The 19,331-nt window shown below is 39.0% G+C and overlaps 2 protein-coding genes across 2 annotated transcripts in view; one reads left to right on the top strand and one right to left on the bottom strand.

The window, feature by feature from the left end:
• Positions 1–14,376, bottom strand: part of RAPH1 (Ras association (RalGDS/AF-6) and pleckstrin homology domains 1) — a 184,430-nt gene extending 170,054 nt beyond the window's left edge. The window contains exon 1 of the mRNA XM_077181324.1: positions 14,293–14,376. The gene's annotated coding sequence lies outside the window, so the exon portion shown is untranslated. The remainder of the gene's footprint in view (positions 1–14,292) is intronic.
• CTLA4 (cytotoxic T-lymphocyte associated protein 4) lies at positions 7,835–11,838 on the top strand. The gene is made up of 4 exons (XM_054636727.2): positions 7,835–7,969; positions 9,153–9,503; positions 9,968–10,077; positions 10,997–11,838. The coding sequence occupies exons 1-4, from the start codon at positions 7,912–7,914 to the stop codon at positions 11,165–11,167; spliced, it is 690 nt and encodes a 229-aa protein (XP_054492702.2). The 5' UTR covers positions 7,835–7,911; the 3' UTR covers positions 11,168–11,838.
• Positions 14,377–19,331: the final 4,955 nt, after the last annotated feature.

Genomic DNA, 19,331 nt, shown 5'->3' with positions numbered 1-19,331 from the left:
CCTGCTTAACCCCTCTAGCCCAAGTCTCTAATACAGAGATACCATACATGTACTTTCACTGAATCTTGACCCCTGGCAATAACCCAGCACAGGCTGATACACGAAGCACGTACTACTGCAGGAACAGCAATTACAAGGCTGTGGCAGCAAATTTGTTGATGTGCTTAGATTAATGAGAACCAGGCAGTCTGCTTTCTTCTACTTTTTCTAAATGGCATCAGTTAGTTGCTGACATTTGAAACTCTCAAAAAGTGGGTTAATACAATGGCCATTTAAATGAGCAAACATAGCAAAAAACCTTAGGAAGTGAAACTTTCTCAAGAAAGCTTTGCTTAGCTAGAGTTGCTTTTGCTGAAAAAGGTTCCCTTCACCTTTTCCTCCTTTCATCTATTATTGATTCTAGACACAAAAAAGAAAAAATATATTTTGCTGGTATTTAAGATACTGCTGGGTCTTTTTTTGCAAAAGATCTAATGATTTTAAAATGAACTATATTGTGGGGGACTTAAAAAAAAGTTTTATGAAAATGGGTACATGCATTTTCTAAAAAAATTTCCTTTTTCCTTCAGCATTTCTTCAAAATTGTAAAATTCAAAATGTCTTCCTATATTGCTTAGAGTTTGATTTTTATTGGTCCCCATCCAACCCATTTGTTTTCTTTGTGTGTACTGGATATAAGCTCACTGATACTGAAAAGAATAATTCCCCAAGTGGTATGTTACCCACAAGCCCATCCTCTCTTACTAATTTTGCAGCCTTTTTTCATAATTTCTTTCCCCTCTAGGAATACATTTGCAAACTTCTTTGATTCTCCTCTTCATCCCTAGGACACAGGCCAACAAAATGGATCACTATCATACCTTGTAGTGTGTCATCCCTGTTGTCAACCATAAAGAATTCTTTTAGAGGATGGATTTGAATTTTAAAATGTAGGATTTCCTAGCTGGGTTTTCAGGTATGACAGTGGGAGGAACCAGCTAGAGCTGTGGTGAAGCACTTAAGTTAAATGCTCACTGAAGTCAGAGGCCTTACAGCAGGCATTATCCAGTACTCAAATAACCAGAAGAGCAAGCTGGCCACACTCACACATTCCAGTGAATATCCTTAAGAGTTGCTATGATGTGACTGTCTAAGAATATGAGAAAAACAAACCTTGTAGGGAGTGCTAATACCTGCCAGCAAAGAGGGAGAGTAAGAAGGAGCTTCTGAGCTTCTGAGCTTGTCAGCTATTTCAAACTTCACTTTGGCTAATGAAAGACTTCAGCCTCCCCTTGCACATCTGGCCTTTCAGATATTTCAGGGATTTGTTTTTTACTTAGCCCTGGTAGGCACTTTGGGAAAGGGCAATTGCTAAGTCCTAGAAATACAGTTTCAAATATTTCATAAACTAGGGAAGACAAAGGGAGTTTGAGTTATCACTACTCCAAGAGTAAGGCTTTATACATGAGATCAGATTCTGTGGGGAAGAGTGTGTTGAACAATAAATCCTGCAGCTGATACATTTTGGAAGGTACAGGACCTCATTTTAGTTTGCTGATGCCAGCCATAAAGCCACTGTTTGGCTATAGTATCCCATTTGCAGAGATGTCTGCCTTATGGAGTGACAATTATTTTTGCAACTGCTACACTTCAAAATCAGAAAGGTTCTTGCAAAGTCTGGAATTTATTCTACAATCCTCTGCTTGAAAATCTGTATCTTTGTTTTCCAGAGCCCCCAGCCTATGATTAAATAACCATTCTAATGGCAACTCATAATCCTTACATACATCACTGTAAACTGTCAGTAACATGTGGTGGCATGGACCAGAGGCAAACAGATTGAACATTAAAGTTCCTTAAATCAGGACATCAACCCTACAGATCTTAGACATAATTCCCAGGATTATACATTCTCATACAAGCCCTGAATAAACAATCTGTGATAAAGCCACTATTCATTCTATGATTTTTGTAAATAAAACTGCAATGAAAGAGGCAAGGAGAAGGTGTCTGAAACAGAAAAGCAAGGCAAGGTTTATAGCAAGGAGGGATTCTGAAATGGTCCCCATCCCTCAGTGCTGAGTTTCTGTATTGCCTAGCTCTGTCATGCAAAATTTAAAGAGCATTATTGACAGAGATGCAGGTGGTGCATTATCTGGTCTTCACTGAAATGTTTTTTCACTCATAAGAGACTTTTGGGCAGGTTTTATCTCGGAATATACTTCACTCAGCCAAACAGTGACATCTGAAAGCAAAAAAAAGCTACATGTACCCTTCACTGATCCAGCCACTCATATTTCTGCCAGAACATCCTTTCCCCCCTTGGTATTCTCATTTCTCTGCCTCCATCTTACTACAAGCCATCTGAGATTTCCACATAGAAGCTGTTCCCCTAAAATGTCCAAGGCTTGTGGCTTGTCTTCCCAAACTCAGTGTGCCCCTGGGAAGAGATGCATACTGTGCTTTACTTCTGAGATCTAGTCCCTGCAAAGGCAAATCAGACAAAAGGTGGACAAAGTTGAATGTGACCAAATACCTATAGAAGCCTTAGCTCATGATTCTTGTTCACCTCAACTGCTGAAACAATCTCTGCTGGCCTTGACAAATGTTGGCTCAATGCTGTGTATTCCAAATGTTAACGTGAATCTGTCAGTTTCAACACCTTGTCATTCTCTTTATGCCTATCCAGTGACTTCTGCCTTCTGCTACATTTCTGACTTCTCCCTTAATTTAACTTAATTCAATTTACTTTCATTTTCTAGCCCATCCCATTCTAACTATCAGCTCACATCCACTCTTCCGAAATTGCCTCTAGACTTTGGCAAACGAAGTTGACCTTCATTACTCACTTGTCATTAATTCAAAGTAGTACTTTAGAATCTGCTCCATGCCCTTCCTTGGATGAACTTCACTCTGTGAGCTTATGAAAATGCCTTTCTTTGCCAGATCTCCTGTCTTTCAAACATTTGGATTCTCCATAAGTCTACTGAGCTGGAGCACTATCCCCTTTATGTAAACTTCATTGAGTCCTTTGCTTTATAAAGGTTTGATTCTATGTTTTTCATGAGCCCTGTTTTGATTTTATTAGATTGAAATACCATAATTTTTTATTTTTATTTTTTTTACACATCAGGGACTTAATTAACCCTGTGTAAACTGGAAATAGGCTCTTAATTATGCTCCTCATCTCTACCCTTTTAAAATATTTCTTACCCATCTCATTTTTGATTAGAATGTAATTTCTTATATGTTTTCAGCAAACTTTATTATTTATTCTTGTGTCCCTTATTAAATTCAAACTGCTGCAATGTCAGAGCCAGAGACTCAGAAATATGTCTACCTCTTGCTGTTTTTCCTTTTTGCAATGCTTAAAGAAATAAAGGAAAGCGGAAGTAAAACATTTCTCCAGTACTTCTCCAGTCATGGAATACACTTAAATCTTAATTTTAGACTTGGGGGGTTCCTTTGGTTCTTCTCTGCTTATTCATGAAAACAGACTAGTTTTCAGTCTTTGCTTTGAGGTGAAGGTACCTGCTTTATTCTATGCTCAATCCCAAGTGATTGGTCTAGAAACAACAAATATGTGGAGCTCTTCTTTGGAAAACTCATTGCAGTAAAGGAAAGTTGTTAAACATCTGCCAAGACACTTATGGTCTCTGTTAAAATTTGTCCTAAAATCTTTCCCTTGCCACAATCCCCTGAAGGAAACTGGAAAAGAATAAGGAAGTCAGTGTGTGAAGACCTTTTGCCTGTGTTGTTTCTCAGTCCTGTGTCTCAATTTCCTCTTACTTCTGTTTGTATCTCTTTCCATACATCCCAGATCTTACATTTTGACCATAAGCTACATAAGGATGGGGTGGAGGCAATACATTCACACAGTATGGTTGCTACTGGGATATAGATGGCTCAAGACAACATATAGCAAACCCAGCAAGGTAAGGGCTAGAATGCAGACACTCAAGGCTAACTGAGAACTGGTAGCATTAAAAAGTTGGAAAGAAATTTTACTTTTGTGTTAGATAATTATAGATGCTGTGAATATCAGGAAAGCTTGGATATAATTGACTTTATTGTAGGGGAAACAAAGCCTAGCTTCCAGAAAAGAAATACCAATGATTGTATCAGAAAGAAAAACGACACTCAAATATTCACCCCCATCTTAAATCTTTTTGGACAATCTACTCATCAGCAGAAGCTCACAAGAACACCAAACCCCGTGTGCCCTAAGAAGTAGTGGAAAGAGAATTCCTCAGCTAATGCTGTTCTCACCTCTTCTGAGGCTGGATTGAGGGCACAGGCTTAGGATTGGAGAGCAGCATTTACAAAACCAGGTTAAAAGCTGAGAAAAAGGCAACAATTATGAGAGACTTAAAAATTAGTAGTTTTGTGATGTGGATTGTGATTCCTTCAGGAACTAAGTCTGATCCACCAAACTTGTTTATATCTAGGCCTTCACTTAAATTTACCAGGTTTTAGTCCTTTAATAGTAATGAAACAGTATTTTTCCAGTCACTCTGTTATTTCCTTTTCTCTTTACCTCTTGTTTTGTGCAAAAAATTTTTTCTTCAGCCATACCACTTAGAGGTCTGGATTTTTTTCAAATGACAGAGCACTTTGAAACCCCAATAGGTTTGTGGCAAACGAACGTGGTAAAAATGTGAACTGTTCAACATAGTAAGACATGATCTCACATTTTGAGTTTAGCATAATATCCTGAAACCAGATACTTATGCAAATTATAAGAATTTCTTCTCCCCATTACATCTCAAGCAATTTACCAAGCAAGTTCCTGTCACAGAAAAAAACCATGGGCATCATGAGACAGGCTTACAAGTGTGAAAATAATTTTGTGAATAAAAACATTTTGCAATGGGAATTCTGACAGGGTATCAGCAGGAAGGTTTGCCCTAATAAGTGTTCAGTGAAGAAAAGCAAATCACTAGAATGCAAGTGACTAACCCAAAATGAGAAAGAAACTTATATGAGAAACCTAGTTATTTAACTTCCTAGCAATCTGAGTAATCACAGTAGTGCAGTCCAGTGTAAAACTGCATGTTCCTCCCTCAGCTAAGTTCAAAGAGGTCGTGAAGCCCAAGCGACTCCTAAGATGAACCCTTTTTTTAAGGGTTGCACTGCAAGACCTCAGTCCTCTCCCCTGCTCTGACACTTTGCTGTGGTAGCATATGTAAAGTATAAAGGTTTTCTGTGACATGGGAATTAATAACACCCCTAAGAACAAAGAGAACTACAGTATAAGTAAGTGCATTAAAGGGAAGAAGAATATTGTATTGATCTTTTGGAGCACAAAGCACAAGCTTTTAGAAACAGCCTGAGGAATAACCTCACTCTAAAGACCTGAATCTCAAAGTCAAAATTAGGGCTCTTCTTTCAGCCATTCCCTTGTCTGGCCACTAAACCATGTGTAAGGTTCCATTCATGGGAAAGGGTGAAAGATGAAGAGTTCCCAAGATAAAAGAGTCAGGACAGGAAGATTCCAGACTACACAGACAAGAAGGTGCAGTAACTAGGTAAGATAGGTCCAGTGGCTGTAGCCCACAAAGCATGGCCTGCATTTTTCATATGATATATTCAGGGAAGGAAGGGCAAGCAGAAGTCCAGAGACTCTTGACCAGCTGAAGAGTAGTTAGATAAGGGACAAAGAGGAGAGAAAAGGTGTCTCTAGTGATTTTTGTGGATTTCATTTTAGTGGAGAACACCTTCTGTTATCAGTACCTTGTTCCATGCTGTAACTGAGCTGGAAAGGATGGGAGCAGTGAAAATGAGATCTTATTTGGAAAAAGATCTCTTCTACTGCATGATCTACCTGCTGTCTGCATACATTAACCCAAGAGCCAAAGTCTGATTAGGAAGGGTAGAAGGCACCATGGCAAGGTAATCATCCATTGGAAGGGATAACCAAAGCAGCCTGGGCTTGCTTGGGCAGTGAAGACAGAGACGACTTCAAGAGACTCCAAAGGGAGACAGGTTGTGCTTTACTTAGAAGAGTATTAATCATAACACAAGGCTTTTAAGAAGGAACAAGGGTAAAAAGGAAAAAGCTGTGGATCTGAAAATGCATCCTGAGAACAAAACAGCCAAGAAACATGAGTACACTGTTTCCAGTGGTACATGAGTACCACTGGAAACAAAGATTGCTAGAGCAGTCTCAAACAGGAGAGAGAGGAGTGCCAGAGTGCTGCCTGTCACTCTAGCAGGGCAAGATCCCATGGGTATGTGTGGCATGAGCACTGAGTTTTACATGGCAATCCTTTGCCAGTGTTTAGTGGCTAATTGCACCATCCATTTGCAGTCTCAATCAATTATCAGGAGATGACACCATAGTTGATGAAATTCAAATGCATCATTTGTTTAACTGCATGCAAAACCCAAGCCCAAAAGATACAAAGGGCAGATAATTTAGTTACTACTCTGGATATGAAAATGCCAGGCATAAACTGGTAATTTCATGCCATAAATGTCACTGATATTCTGGTGCATGATATTGCAATAGCATTTATTTTACATTTAATATTAAAATTGATTTAAGCTTGTCTAACCAGTAATACAGTATGTTCCTGTCTCATTATTAGGGTGCAGTTTTTCATTTTCCCATAGCAGTATTTTTATCATCAGTTCTGTTTTGAATGCTGGTTAAGATTAAAACGACTGTGAATCTGTCATTACAAACAAATATTGCATAACCTAGGTATGGAAGCAGTAAGCTTATTTATATCATTAACGATTTATGTGATTTGAAGACTAAGTATTTATCCTGGATCTTTGGATTGGGCTGGCTAGTGTTCAATAACTAATGCTGTTAATTTTTCTAGGTCACAGAGCAAAAGCAGGTCTTTGCAATCTGCTAGATCTACATATATAAATGATTAAACGCCTTCTAAAAGAACTTCTCAAAGTGTGGGTTAAAAAAAAAGAATGCCGACCTTCAGGATAGCTGAAGTGACCTCTCATTTTTATGGAATTCTTTAGGCAATGATTCAGGGATGTGACAGCTTATCATATAAAAAAGCAAAACAATTTTCAGAGCCTACATGATTTTTAAAAGGTCCATGAGCAAAAGCTGTTTCACTGAGGTTTGAAATGACGCAGGTGTTCTAAGCAGTGATAGCAATAATCAAAGCTCCTGCAGTGTTTTTCAGCATTGATGTCAAGGTAGTTAGGCAGTAAAGTCCATAGGTAGCAAAGTTCTGTATAGATGTGGAAGTCATTAGCTATAAACCTAGATAATTTTTTCTTGGAAACAGGAAAGCTTAAAGAGGTTGGGTTATGATTCAAGTCACATTGCTGATACAAAAAGATGAAGTAATTGCAAGTGTAATCAGTATTTAGAAGGGGTAGCAATTTTTAAACATCAAAAGCACTAGTATTAAAGCAAGCAAAGAAATTTGGGGTGGAGGCAAGTCCTCCATAAAAAATCTAGTTTGCAGGGATTCACTGTGCCACATTGGGCAGAAGTACAGTTCTCTGTATGTTATCCTGGTCGGAAATACCTGATGATTGCTAAAATGTAAGTGCTATGATTCTACAAGCTGGCACCTCCAAAGGGCCTGAACTGCTCTAATGATGATTACCTTTCCTCCCACAGTTCTTAAAGCAGAATGGATGGCAGTTTCAGATTGAATATATATTTTCCATGTGCTGAATAGTTGTTTTTGTTCATGCTGTTTGAGGTTAACTGTGCACGTACTAATCAAACCCACTGCTTCCTTTCTCGTAAAACCAAAACAAAGCTTCATACTACTTTCAGGTACAGCATCTGGGATCAAAGCTATATATACACACTGGCTCTGTGTGGGTTCAAACATTTCGAAGATTCAGTATCCTGAAAGGTGTCACCTCTTTTCCAGTCCTGAGAGTTCCAGCTTGTCTTAAAGCCTAAAGGCATCAGCACCTTCAGCCTGTCCCAGCACAGGAATGCTCTCAATATTGGTCACCGTGGGCTTTCTCTGCACAGCCACTGCCACTGCTGAAGGTGGGTAGATGAAGGAGGCAAGGTATCTGGGGTTGTTGACTTGTTTTCAGTTTCAAGTCCTTGCAGGAGACAGACTTGGTACAACAGGGTGACACACAGGACTAATGGGAGCAAGGTCTTGGTGCACTGCAAGATGTCTGGAAAACCAGACACAGACTTTAGAGCAGTACTATCTGCAGGGACACTGGGCAACATTCAGAGTAGCTCCAGAAGGAAGAAAACGTCTTGAAAAACCAGGTCCTGCAAGTGAGGTTGTGACAGCTGATAACATGGGTATAGGGATTTGAATGCATGGAGAAATTCTGCTCTTCATCTGGAATTCTTGCATTGCAGAACTGACAAGATAAACCCTGCTCCAAAATGGACTGATATAAAATGAGATTGAAAAAACAATGCTGAGTCTTCACAGCTTACTAAAGCAAAAGACAGTGCCATCTCATCATGTGTCATGATAAAGTATGGAAATTGCAAAAAGCTGTCAGTGAGGTTTTACATGGTACAATAATTTCCCGTTAAGATTTTTTTTGCAGTCTGTTCATCAGGCTTTGTTATGTGCTGTTATATTAGGTTGGGGTATATATTGTTGCTGTGTATACTGTGGCTTGGGAGTGGCTAGATAAAAGTAAGGAGAGAAAAGATCAGAAACAAAAGTATGCAGACAGATTTTCTATTCAGTTTTACTGCTACCTAAATAATTTTGTTCCATGTTCCATACAGGATGTCGACTTTTTTGTTCCTAAATGTAAATATATTTCTACTAGGCAGAAATTGTGGTTTAAAAGTCTGATTTTAAATTTAAAATTTCAACCTTATCATCTGTAGTCTATTTTTTTTTATTATCTTATGTCTAATAAGAAGATGGTGTTGAGGAAAACTGAAGCATGCAAGCCATTTATTACCTAAGGGCCCAAATAACCTACTATTTAAGCAACAAGTAATTGCTGAGATTTATAATATAATTTTTAGTACTCAAAGCATTTCTTGAACTTTTTAAAGAATATTATTGCACTGCTAATGTGAATTGTGGTCCTGGAGTCCCTTCTTTGAAAACAGCATTTCTAGGAATCACCCATGGATAACAGGAGGTGGCAGAACTCCCTTCCTGCTGTACAGGTTTGAAGTAAATGACTCCAGATCCTTTCTTGACTGCTCACTTACCATCACACTCTTTACTTCCTTACAGTAATGGAAGTGACTCAGCCAGCAATTGTGCTGGCCAACAGGCAAGGAGTTGCCAGCTTGGTGTGTAAATACAAGAACATCGGGAATGCAAAGGAAATTCGAGTGACTTTGCTTAAACAGACTGGTGACCAGACCACAGAAATCTGTGCTTCATCATACACCACGGAGTTCGAAACATTCTTTGTGAAAAAGATCATTCAGTGCCATGTTACCCCGGGCCAAAACAATGTGACCCTCACGCTGGCTGGCCTGCAAGCAAATGACACCGGGCTTTACATTTGCAAGATGGAGCGGATGTACCCTCCACCCTACTTCATGAACAAGGGGAACGGCACACATCTCTATGTCATTGGTAAGGCAAGCAGGTTCACAGTACTGGGATACTTCCAAGTTAAGGGAGCAGCTATTACATCTCAAAGGTCTTCAGAGTTCTGTTTGTAAGAAGTGAGGGTGAATACTGGTTTCAGCACTGAAAATCTTGATTAGCTCTTATTTCTTCCAGGTCTCCCTGCAGATGCCCAAAGCAAGCATAGTCATAGCCAAGGAATGAGAGCATAAGCAACACCATGTAGTGTACACCTATGTCTAGGCAGTTAGATACAGAAGTGCAAAAGTCAGAGTAAGGTGTGAGCTCTTCTACAGATAAAAACTCTTTTCACTGGAGGTTGAGTAGGCAGCGACTCAGAGCTCAGTCCTGGTGGTATCCTGGGATAGCACATGCTAGAGAAAAGCAGCGTAGAGACTGACTCACTGACTCTAGGGCCTTCCTTATGAGACTCATGTGTGACGTGACATGTGTGATATCATATGTTTTAGATCCAGAACCTTGTCCAGACACTGCCATATACCTCTGGGTATTAGGAGCTACTGCCTCAGGACTTTTTCTTTACAGTGTCATCATCTCAGCCGTTCTTGTGGGCAAAGCGGTAAGTCCCATCAACTCAGCCCCCTTCTGCTAATAATACCCCTTTGTGTGATGAGGACAAGGAGAAAGAAATGAGAACAGGGAAGAACACTGTGAACAAACCCACTGGGATGCTCCACTTTGCAAGTGCAATGTTATTACAATAATGCAAAATAAGAGAACTTGCTGGACCTGCTACTTATATTTATTTATGGCTCATTTGTGTTGCCAGCATACTAGAAAGCAGCCAGCTTCCATCAGCTGGACTGAGCCTTGGCTTAGGGCTGGATGCTTAAAACCAGGCAAAATCCTGGATACTTCTGGGAATGAAGGCAACAGTCTTCACGTGTACTCTCTCTTCACAAATGAGTCGCACAAAATCCCAGAATTTAATTTTTTCCTTTTCTCATCGTTCACCTCTGCAAAGCAAATTTAAACAACCTTCTCCTTGGATAGGGGAAGTGTAACTTCAAGCATTTCTTATTTCACAGCTAGAAATGTCTGCACAAAAGTCTGCAAAATGTAAGCCTGGGTTGCCTTTTCCAACAGGGGTGTGCAGCACTCATAGTCTGCTAGAAATGAACCTGAGCTTGAAACCAAACAATGATTTTTCAATCAGTCCTTGTCCCTAGAAGGTAAATGAAGCTGTCAGGTGTGAACACTCCTAGCTTTGAACCAACACTAAACTCTGAAGCAGAAGCACCTTCAAGGAGCTAAATGAATGGCAGGACTCTTTTTTTCCCCTTTGTATAAATAGCCCCTGTACATCCTGATCCTCCATCAAATGCTCTTAACAGATCTTCTATTAAGAAGCAGAGAAAGGTGTCTAGAATACATTCTACTCAGTAAAGGAAGAATATCCATTGGTTTCTCTAAAATGTGCTGCTCAATGATTATGCTGTGTTTGCCTGTTTATTTTACTTTCTTCCCATATGTTACAGATAAAGAGAAGACGATGTCTCACTACTGGAGTCTATGTGAAAATGCCTTCTGAAAAGCTAGAGAAAAAAGTGATTCCATTCCACATCACTGTTAACTGTAACAAGGAAGGAGAGAAACCATTTCCTAGCTGGGATGCAGTGTCTGCTAATTCATTTCAGTTAAAGAAATAAATTAACTGTCTTTTTACAAAAGGCATACAGGAAGGTGAGAGAATATTCTTTGTAACTTCAATGGTTTGGAGGAAAATAAATAGCATATGTATTCATATTTGAAGATTAACCCTATCACATAAAGATGGCTACATTAGGCCATTGACTTTTTTGAGATGTATTGTACCAATATGTAATATATATATATGTAAGTGTGTAGCATTAAGAGCTATTGCTGTTGCAGTTGAGCATCTTACTGTCAAATTTCATCATGCCTACTGATCAACTTAAATCCAAACACTATTATCACAGAGACTTGTGTGTCATTGCAAGGCTGATCCACAAGTCTGGGGGGAGAGGTAGGAGAGCACACTAATGTACAAAGGAATGTTGACTTTTTTCCTGCATTGATATTTATTAGTTCCATTTCTGGCATTAGTGCTCTGCACTTCCACAGAGGCCTCCCCATAGGCTGGCACTGATGACACTGCTGCTCTAGAAGCCTGATCTTAGCTCTCTTGAGTAGCATTGTGTCCCAGAAGTGCTGTGATGGAGCTGACTGATGGTCTCTCAGCCAGTGCTGACAGTTGGGTTAGAGAAAAGGCACCAGCAGGACCCCTCTTGTTGGGAGAATGCTCCAGCTCTGCTGGGGCCTTGTGTTTTACAAATGCTAAATTAGCATCTATCCAAAAGGCAGAAGTATGTTGCTGTATTTAAAAAGTCTATTTTCCATGAAAATACTGACAGTGTATAATCTTGTTTATTAGTTATGTACCATTCAATAAAAACCTTGAAGCTTTGCCCAAATTTGAGTTCATTTCTTGTTCACTATTCTCAGAATAATGAGAAACAGGAAGTGGCTACATGTTAGAAAGCAGAGAAGACAACATGAACCTATCCTCTCTGACCCTGTGTTTTGCCCTTCAGAGACAGCCTGTGTGCTCATGCCAACACTTCCGTTCTCAGCTTTCCTCCTCAGCCAGCCACCATTACAATCTGTCAGTTCTATTTGTCTAGTTACAGCTGTTGTGCTGTGCTTCAGACATTCTACCAATCGTGTTTTCACTTCCATCAGAGTTACTCACTTGCAGAAGGTAGCTTTAATGTCTTTGACAGCACCTCCTGTACATGTTTAAAGAAAAACCTTGTCCTAGTTTCAAATCCTGTTTTCTTTGCACCACTCTGACACTCTCACTCACTAAATGCCAGTCAACACACAAAGCTGCTGGAGCTTAAAACAATTTCAGAATTCTCAGCTACTATCTATTAATATGATTCTTTGCTATCAAAATTTCACCTTGCAATCCAAAACACTGGCAGCATGTGCCTGTTTCACAGCTGTGAATCCATCCTCTTGGCTGCACAGCTGTGCAGCCAAACCCCAGAGCCCTTTATTCTATGTTCTTGTTGTGGCAACAGCTCCCAGAACACCAAATCTCATAGCTCTTTTAGCCTGCTTTCCCTCTCTTGCCCATTCATCTGGCACCACCTCCAACTGTGCAAAGACACATTCACATTCTCAATTTGCCAGTGTTTGCAGGTGCTAACTGCTCTCTCAGTGTTGATATACAAGTGCTGCTTTAAGCAAAAGTAGCATCTGATGACATATCTTTCTTTTCAAGGTATTTTAGTATTCTGACATTAGTCTGGTATTTTCCCCCAATTTTTCACAATCCAGTGTTTTGGGGATAAAAAATGGTAAAAGATCATATATCTATTGTCACTGCAAAATGATTGAACTTCTGCCCTTTGAGGTGCAGCCTGATCAGGCAAGTGTATTCCATGACTCCATGATGAAAAATAGGTTTGACCCATGGATCCACTTGTGGAAGCTGTAGGAAGCATGAATAATTATCCAGGGCAATTTTTTTCCACCATAGCAAGTAGTGAATCATGTGTCTGAGCTCTAGTCAGGAATCAACTGTTTCTTTTATTTCCTTTCCTTGACAATTTCTCTATACTTATATTTCTTAAGCAATCTAAAAGCAGTTCAAGTTCATTATTTTCCAAGCTTATCCCTCCTGGGTGAAGAGATGCTTTGGATCTGTATCCACAACATCATGACATCTGGCCACAGCTGGCTGTGAATCTGTGTCACCACAGAACCTGTGCATATTCCAGTTCACCTCTATTTCTGACCATTAAGTTGACCATAACTAGGCCTTCTGCATCCACCTGGACAATTTCCTTTTGGTACACCTGTGTTTCCTTGAGACATTCAGTCTGCAACAACCAGGGAAGAATTCTGCCATAAGTAACTAACAGGTTACTAAAATAGCTGAATTGTGAAGGTCTTGTGAGAGCAGAACAGAAACAATAGTCTTACATATGGTAGTAGCAACATTTTGTGTTTGCCTCCTGCACTTAAATAATTATTGATGCTTATTAATTATCTTATTAATCTCTAAAATTATGGTGTTTATTAATTATCTTATAAGAAATTATTTTGCCCAGATTCTCTGTTCTGATCTTCTCTTCATCCTTAGTTGTTACTATTTCCAACCTTCTCTTGTTTCTGTAGTGCTTATTTTTCTTTGGCTTTCCTTACCACTGAGCAGAATGTTATATAATGCTTTATTACTTTTTGTTCTAAGCCAGGTTCCCCTTTTGAATTTTCTGGCAGGGTAGTAGGTGCACTCAAATCAGCAGATGTGGCAGTGAAGACCAAAGTGAGATTTCAGTTCAGATTTTATTGACAATCATATTCTCATCATTCATATCTGGCACTACAGAGATGAGTGGAGCCTAAGTACCTGCAGAGATGATATTTATACCTACCTCCCTATGGTTCATGTAGCAGCTAGCTCTGGTGAGGGAAGAGCCCAGACCTCAGGAAATTTCCATTGTCCTGTATGCTTCACAGAACCTCAAGGTCTGTGCTTTTCCCTGATAGCCGGGAGAAGCATCTTTCACTATCAGCACTCCAAAATTGTTGTATGTACGAGTCAAATAAATTGTTCTGTGAGATTGCAGCAGTGCCAAAATGAAAGGTGAAAATGCTAGATCAGTGTACATCCCAGAATATGCAATAAAGAGGAAACCATGACTCTTTCTGGGAAAAATGTGCAAAGCAAAGATGAAAGGATTTGGTCTCAGAACTCTGCTCATTAGAACGGGGAGTTTTAAAACACAACCGAGTACCTTACCTGGACAGCCAAATTATGAGACCATACTGCTTGGTGAGGTTCAGGAAGAGCTTCTTTTGATGTGCTCTTCACCTCTTTAGGAGATCTGTCGGCCTGTTTGTGAAACAGAGAGTGTGAGTTTCTGCCTGGATGGGTGGGAATTCACAGGTATACACGTCTGCATCAAAGACAATGGCATATGCATGCACCACTCCCAGCTCCCAATATTCTACTTTCATTTTCATCCACTTCTTTATCTGAACTATTTTTTTCCTTGTCATTTTCAAATTTCAGAGTCCTATCTGATAGAGAAAAACCTATGAAAAAGGTTTCCCACACAGCTACTCTGTGAGTAGGCAATGAGTAGTCTATCATTTTAGGTTTAGAGATTCCCCACTCTTTGAAGGAATAAATCTGAACTCACTACTCTGTCAGGCCTTGATGTCTGTAGGGAAAGTCCATTAATGCCATTTTCCACAGATACTTAATACATTTTAACAAAAATCATCAAGGACTCCTAGGTCATGCAAGAGCAGACACTTTTGACCTATTGCTATCTTTCCTAATGTCCTGACTTTTGCTCAAGACTCCCTTGGGTCTAATTTCATGTTTTCCAATAACCAGTGCTGGCATTGGCCAGGTAACTCCTAACAGCTTTGATACAATTCCTGGCTTCAGTACTGATTTTGAGCTTTGCAGGTCCAAAGAGTGTGAGTATGTGTGTGGGGAACTGAGGTAAAGTTTGGAGGCAAAGTACCTTGGAAGGTAAGATATAACAGGCTTTCACTAGATAAAAGCTATTGCTGGGGAGTGAGTTCTGAAAAATCAACCAGAAAATGCATGATTTTGCCTGTGACAGGAACAGTCTGAACCATGACTAAAGAGCTCTCCCTCTAGGAGAGGCATAAACAGGAATCAGATGATGTATCCAAGAGTTGTAACAGGAAATCCAAACCAAAGAAGGCTGGTGCATAGCAGATGGATTTATGCATTACTGAAACCAATTTATTGTTGACATTTGCAAACTACATTCTTGCTTGAATATGGAAAAGTTATTTTGAGGTAGCTTCTATCACAGCTAAGCAGTGGGGCCCCTGCACATAACAGTTATTGATAAAAGGTCTTAGAAATTACAGGAAGGGGATTTATAAAAATTGTGCCTGAAGGCAGATTAAAAATTTTTGTTGTTTACTAGAGGGGGGAAGCAAGGAAAAGTTTGGGAAAGGAACAAAACTTCATTGGGAATCATTAGTAATTGCAGGCGAGGTAACATGGCAGATGTTTCCATGAACTAAAAGATTGTTACCTCCTCAAAATTTCACTATTCTTTCCTTTTTTGACTTTTCAAACACAATTCTATTTCTATTTCTATTTTTATACCAAGCTGCCTTAATCACAGTCACATTTTTATATTTCACTGAACATTTTTTAGTGATTATGAAGTTTCAGTTGAACAAAAAGATCTCAGTTTCTTCATTGACGGCTTTTCCTCTTCATTCTTTTCTGACTGCTGTTTTTAAAGAGTAGCATATGAAAACGTCCAGTTTGGTCTGCTTCATTCAGCAAAAAGCAAGACCTTGCTTTCAAAGAAAATGGAATTTCTCACATAATTACATGATTCCACTAGGTGATACTTTTAGATGACCACATCCTCTAACAGCACAGATGATACAACTGGGAAAACTTGAAACAGGGTAACATCTGTTGGACTATGCTGTGTTGTGGGTGGGATTTACTAACATTCATGGTCTAGCCTGTGATGCAGCAGCTTGGGTGGAAAGCTGGAACAAGCAGCAGAGCGCTTTATTCTTCCCAGACAGATCAGTGCCTGGGATCTAGGTTTTCTATAGGATATGAATATTAAAGTTTGGGCCAAGATTGCCACTGACATGAAAAATATAGGATTGCTGGTTTTATATAAATAAAAATGTATACCCTGAGCAAATACTCCATGTTTTTTTCAAACTAGAAACTCAGTAGCCAGACCCCAAAGACTCTTATAGTTCAGTATAGACAGGCAAAAAATTAATCCTGTTCTATATTCAATGGGTGATTGTTATCTTACTACACATTAGTCTTGTTTGTAGAGTTTCTCCTTGGGAATTTGTATCTTCCTTGAACTAGTGATGAAAGGGGCCAGCAGAAGTACTGCTTACTTTTGTGCAAACTAGAAAGTCTTCCCTCTGCAAACTGGAAAGTGTGAGGGGATTGATATGTACTAACTTCCACAGCACTTAGTGCTGGGCACTTGCAACATCATCAGCTGTAAGAAATACTTCAATATCCTTCCTCCCTGTGAAAAGTCACATGAAAAGTTGGGTCTCTGTTGGCCTTCAGTTGAACTCCATATACCTCTTTCCATGTGCTATTGTGTGGGGAAAGCTGAGGTGGTTGAAGTTCCGTAGAAGCTTTGATAAGCTTTTTTCATCTTGCATGCTTTCGGAGCTCGCCTTTTACCTGCTAGACAGAGCTGCTAGTTCTTGCTATTGTCATCTTTCTACTTCATTTGAAGCCAAACAAATAGGTGATTTAAAATAGGCCTTCTCTTCTCCTGCGCTACAAAGGGTCTTGGTGGTACTATGGTCCAATTTATTTGCATCATACAGATAAAAAATATAGACGCAATGAGCTGGATAAAAGTCGTAAAAATACTCAGTGGTGGGGAAACAAGTACCAAAAATAATCCACAATTGAAACTGTCAGAAAACGTGGTATGTTAGCAGTACTTAATCAAGATCAGGAAGAAAAACAGTTCATTTCTCTGTAAGTTATCAAATCTTTCTGGTAAGTGACACTTCAGAAACATTCGACAGCTTCATAACTGGCTGACTTAATGTTTTACATGCAGGAAAGATGGCTAGAACAGCACTAATCAGCAGAATAAGCTGGTTTCATAGTTGAGCTTTGGTGAGGTGTTAGATTGTGTGGGTAGCATTTATAAGAGTTTTCTCACTTTTAATTCTGTAGCAAAGATGACTGTCTGGTTCACAAATTATTAATATTTTCCTTTCTCTCATAATGCCAAACTAATTAATTATATCATATTGTATATATGACTATTTGTCTGGTCTTCTTTTTATAGTACTCTCTCACTAAGATAAAACCTCTCTTAAGCTCTTTTCCCTCTTCATCTCTCTGCAATAACATAGAATCATTATTATAATTTTACCAATAGGTTACAAACTCATGTTATTCCTTCTCTCTTATGTAAGGCACAGGGACCTATCTGCTGTAAAAAATTCCTCACATTAATGTCATCATTTATACTGCAATTTTCAGAAAAACTTGCTTTATTTTTTATCATGTTTTTACTTCATATTTTATGACTAAAAAAGACCAGGCTTCTACGCACTTTGATTAAATAGAGCAATTGCTTTACTCTCACTGGTCACAAGGAAGGTGGGGTTCTTTCATGGGAGTTGACAGAGAAGCTTCACTGGTACTAGAGATGCCTCAGTCAGAAATACACCTTAAGCAGTTGCTTTATGTTTCCTGGAAGGAGGGCATTCCCTATGCTAAGTGTGTGCATCTGTTTTCTTGGTTTATTTTCCAGTGCTGGATGCTCCAGAGGACCTGATGGCTTGTGTCTCATCCAACAAATCTCTGAACTAGAAGGGGATGCAGGCTGTGTCTTACCCAGAGGGTGGATGACTGGCAGGAGAGGGAACAACCTGCACAGCATCCATGGAGGTCAGCCAGCAAAAGGAAGAGGCTGCAGGAAGTGAGAGAGAGTCAGCCTGTGTGCACACAGTGTGAACAGCACCTCCAAACATGGCACCTTTTGAAATGGCTCTCCCTCAAAATGTTGGTTTAGATTCAGCCACATAGATGCTCTTGGTTTACTTTTCAGCATGCAGAACATAGAACACTCAGCACCTAATCTGGTCTAGAGACATGAAGTACTTGAATTTAATAACCTCTTCCACTCACAGTAAATATGTTAATATTTATTTTGGCAAATTTTTTTGTATAGAAAGATTGTGGAAAAAAAGGAAATTAGTTGATATTTTTATATCAAATACTTGGACTTCTTTGAAATAGTGTTTAACTTTATATTTAGCTATATCAAGCTCATAACAAAACAGCTTTTTTTTTGCCAAACAGAAAATTATTTTTTCTCAACTTCCTAGTTTGTCAAAATTTCAGATTTTCAGTTTAGGTAGGATTTTAAAACTAAATTTAAGTCTAGTCTTTGCAGAAGAACAGAAATTAAAGATGTGAGTGTTAAAACTGCAAAGAAACAAGATATTGAAGCTTTAATATAAAAAAATCCAGATTAGTCCAAATGTATCAAAAACTCTTGTGTTGCTCTTTCCACCTTACAATTAAACCAGAACTGTTCTGTGTTGTTTGTGACATCTGAGTGGCTAATGAAGGTCCAGTTACTTTTCAATGACTGACTAGTCAGCCTTTTTCATCTGATTATGCTATGAGCAATTACCATTGTATGATTCCAAGTTCAAGTCATTGTTATGAAAAATAGAACTTCAGATGCTGCCAGTTAGACCTATCTGGGTCTTTCTAACTTCCTTTTAACTTAATCCTTTCTTTACTTGATTTAATAGCCATGGAGGCCAGTATATGGATGAAAAGCATTGGCACATGCAGCCAACCATCAGATTCACACTAAAAGCTTGTTCATGTGCCTTTAAGCTCATGAATAAGTCACAAAATCTTATGTCATGTAATAGTAACAATATGATAAAGTTTAGTGAAATATTTAGGTGCAGCAGAAAGCTGTCTCTGCACCAGAACTGGAAGAACAAAAGCTGGAAATGGCCTGTTGCATGAGAAACAGGTAGTGTGGGAAAGTAGATTTAGGATTGAAATCTATTAAACATATACAATAAAATATGGTAATCTGGAAATATGCTTATGAAATATGCATAACTCGATATTGAGTATGCCTGGAGGCTTCCTTTGATATCTACACCCACACTTTATTACAAAAAAAACTCTTGACAAAACCTGTCACTTATTCAGCAATACATTGTCTTGACACTATTCTGAAGTAAAACCTAAAAATTATCAGAAAATCAGTGTTGCCAGTTTCTGCCTAG

The sequence above is a fragment of the Agelaius phoeniceus genome, chromosome 7 (assembly GCF_051311805.1).
Source record: "Agelaius phoeniceus isolate bAgePho1 chromosome 7, bAgePho1.hap1, whole genome shotgun sequence".
NCBI classification, from domain to species: Eukaryota; Metazoa; Chordata; class Aves; order Passeriformes; family Icteridae; genus Agelaius; species Agelaius phoeniceus.
The sequence above is the reverse complement of the archived record's forward strand: the minus strand, read 5'-3'. Positions and strand labels throughout refer to the sequence as shown.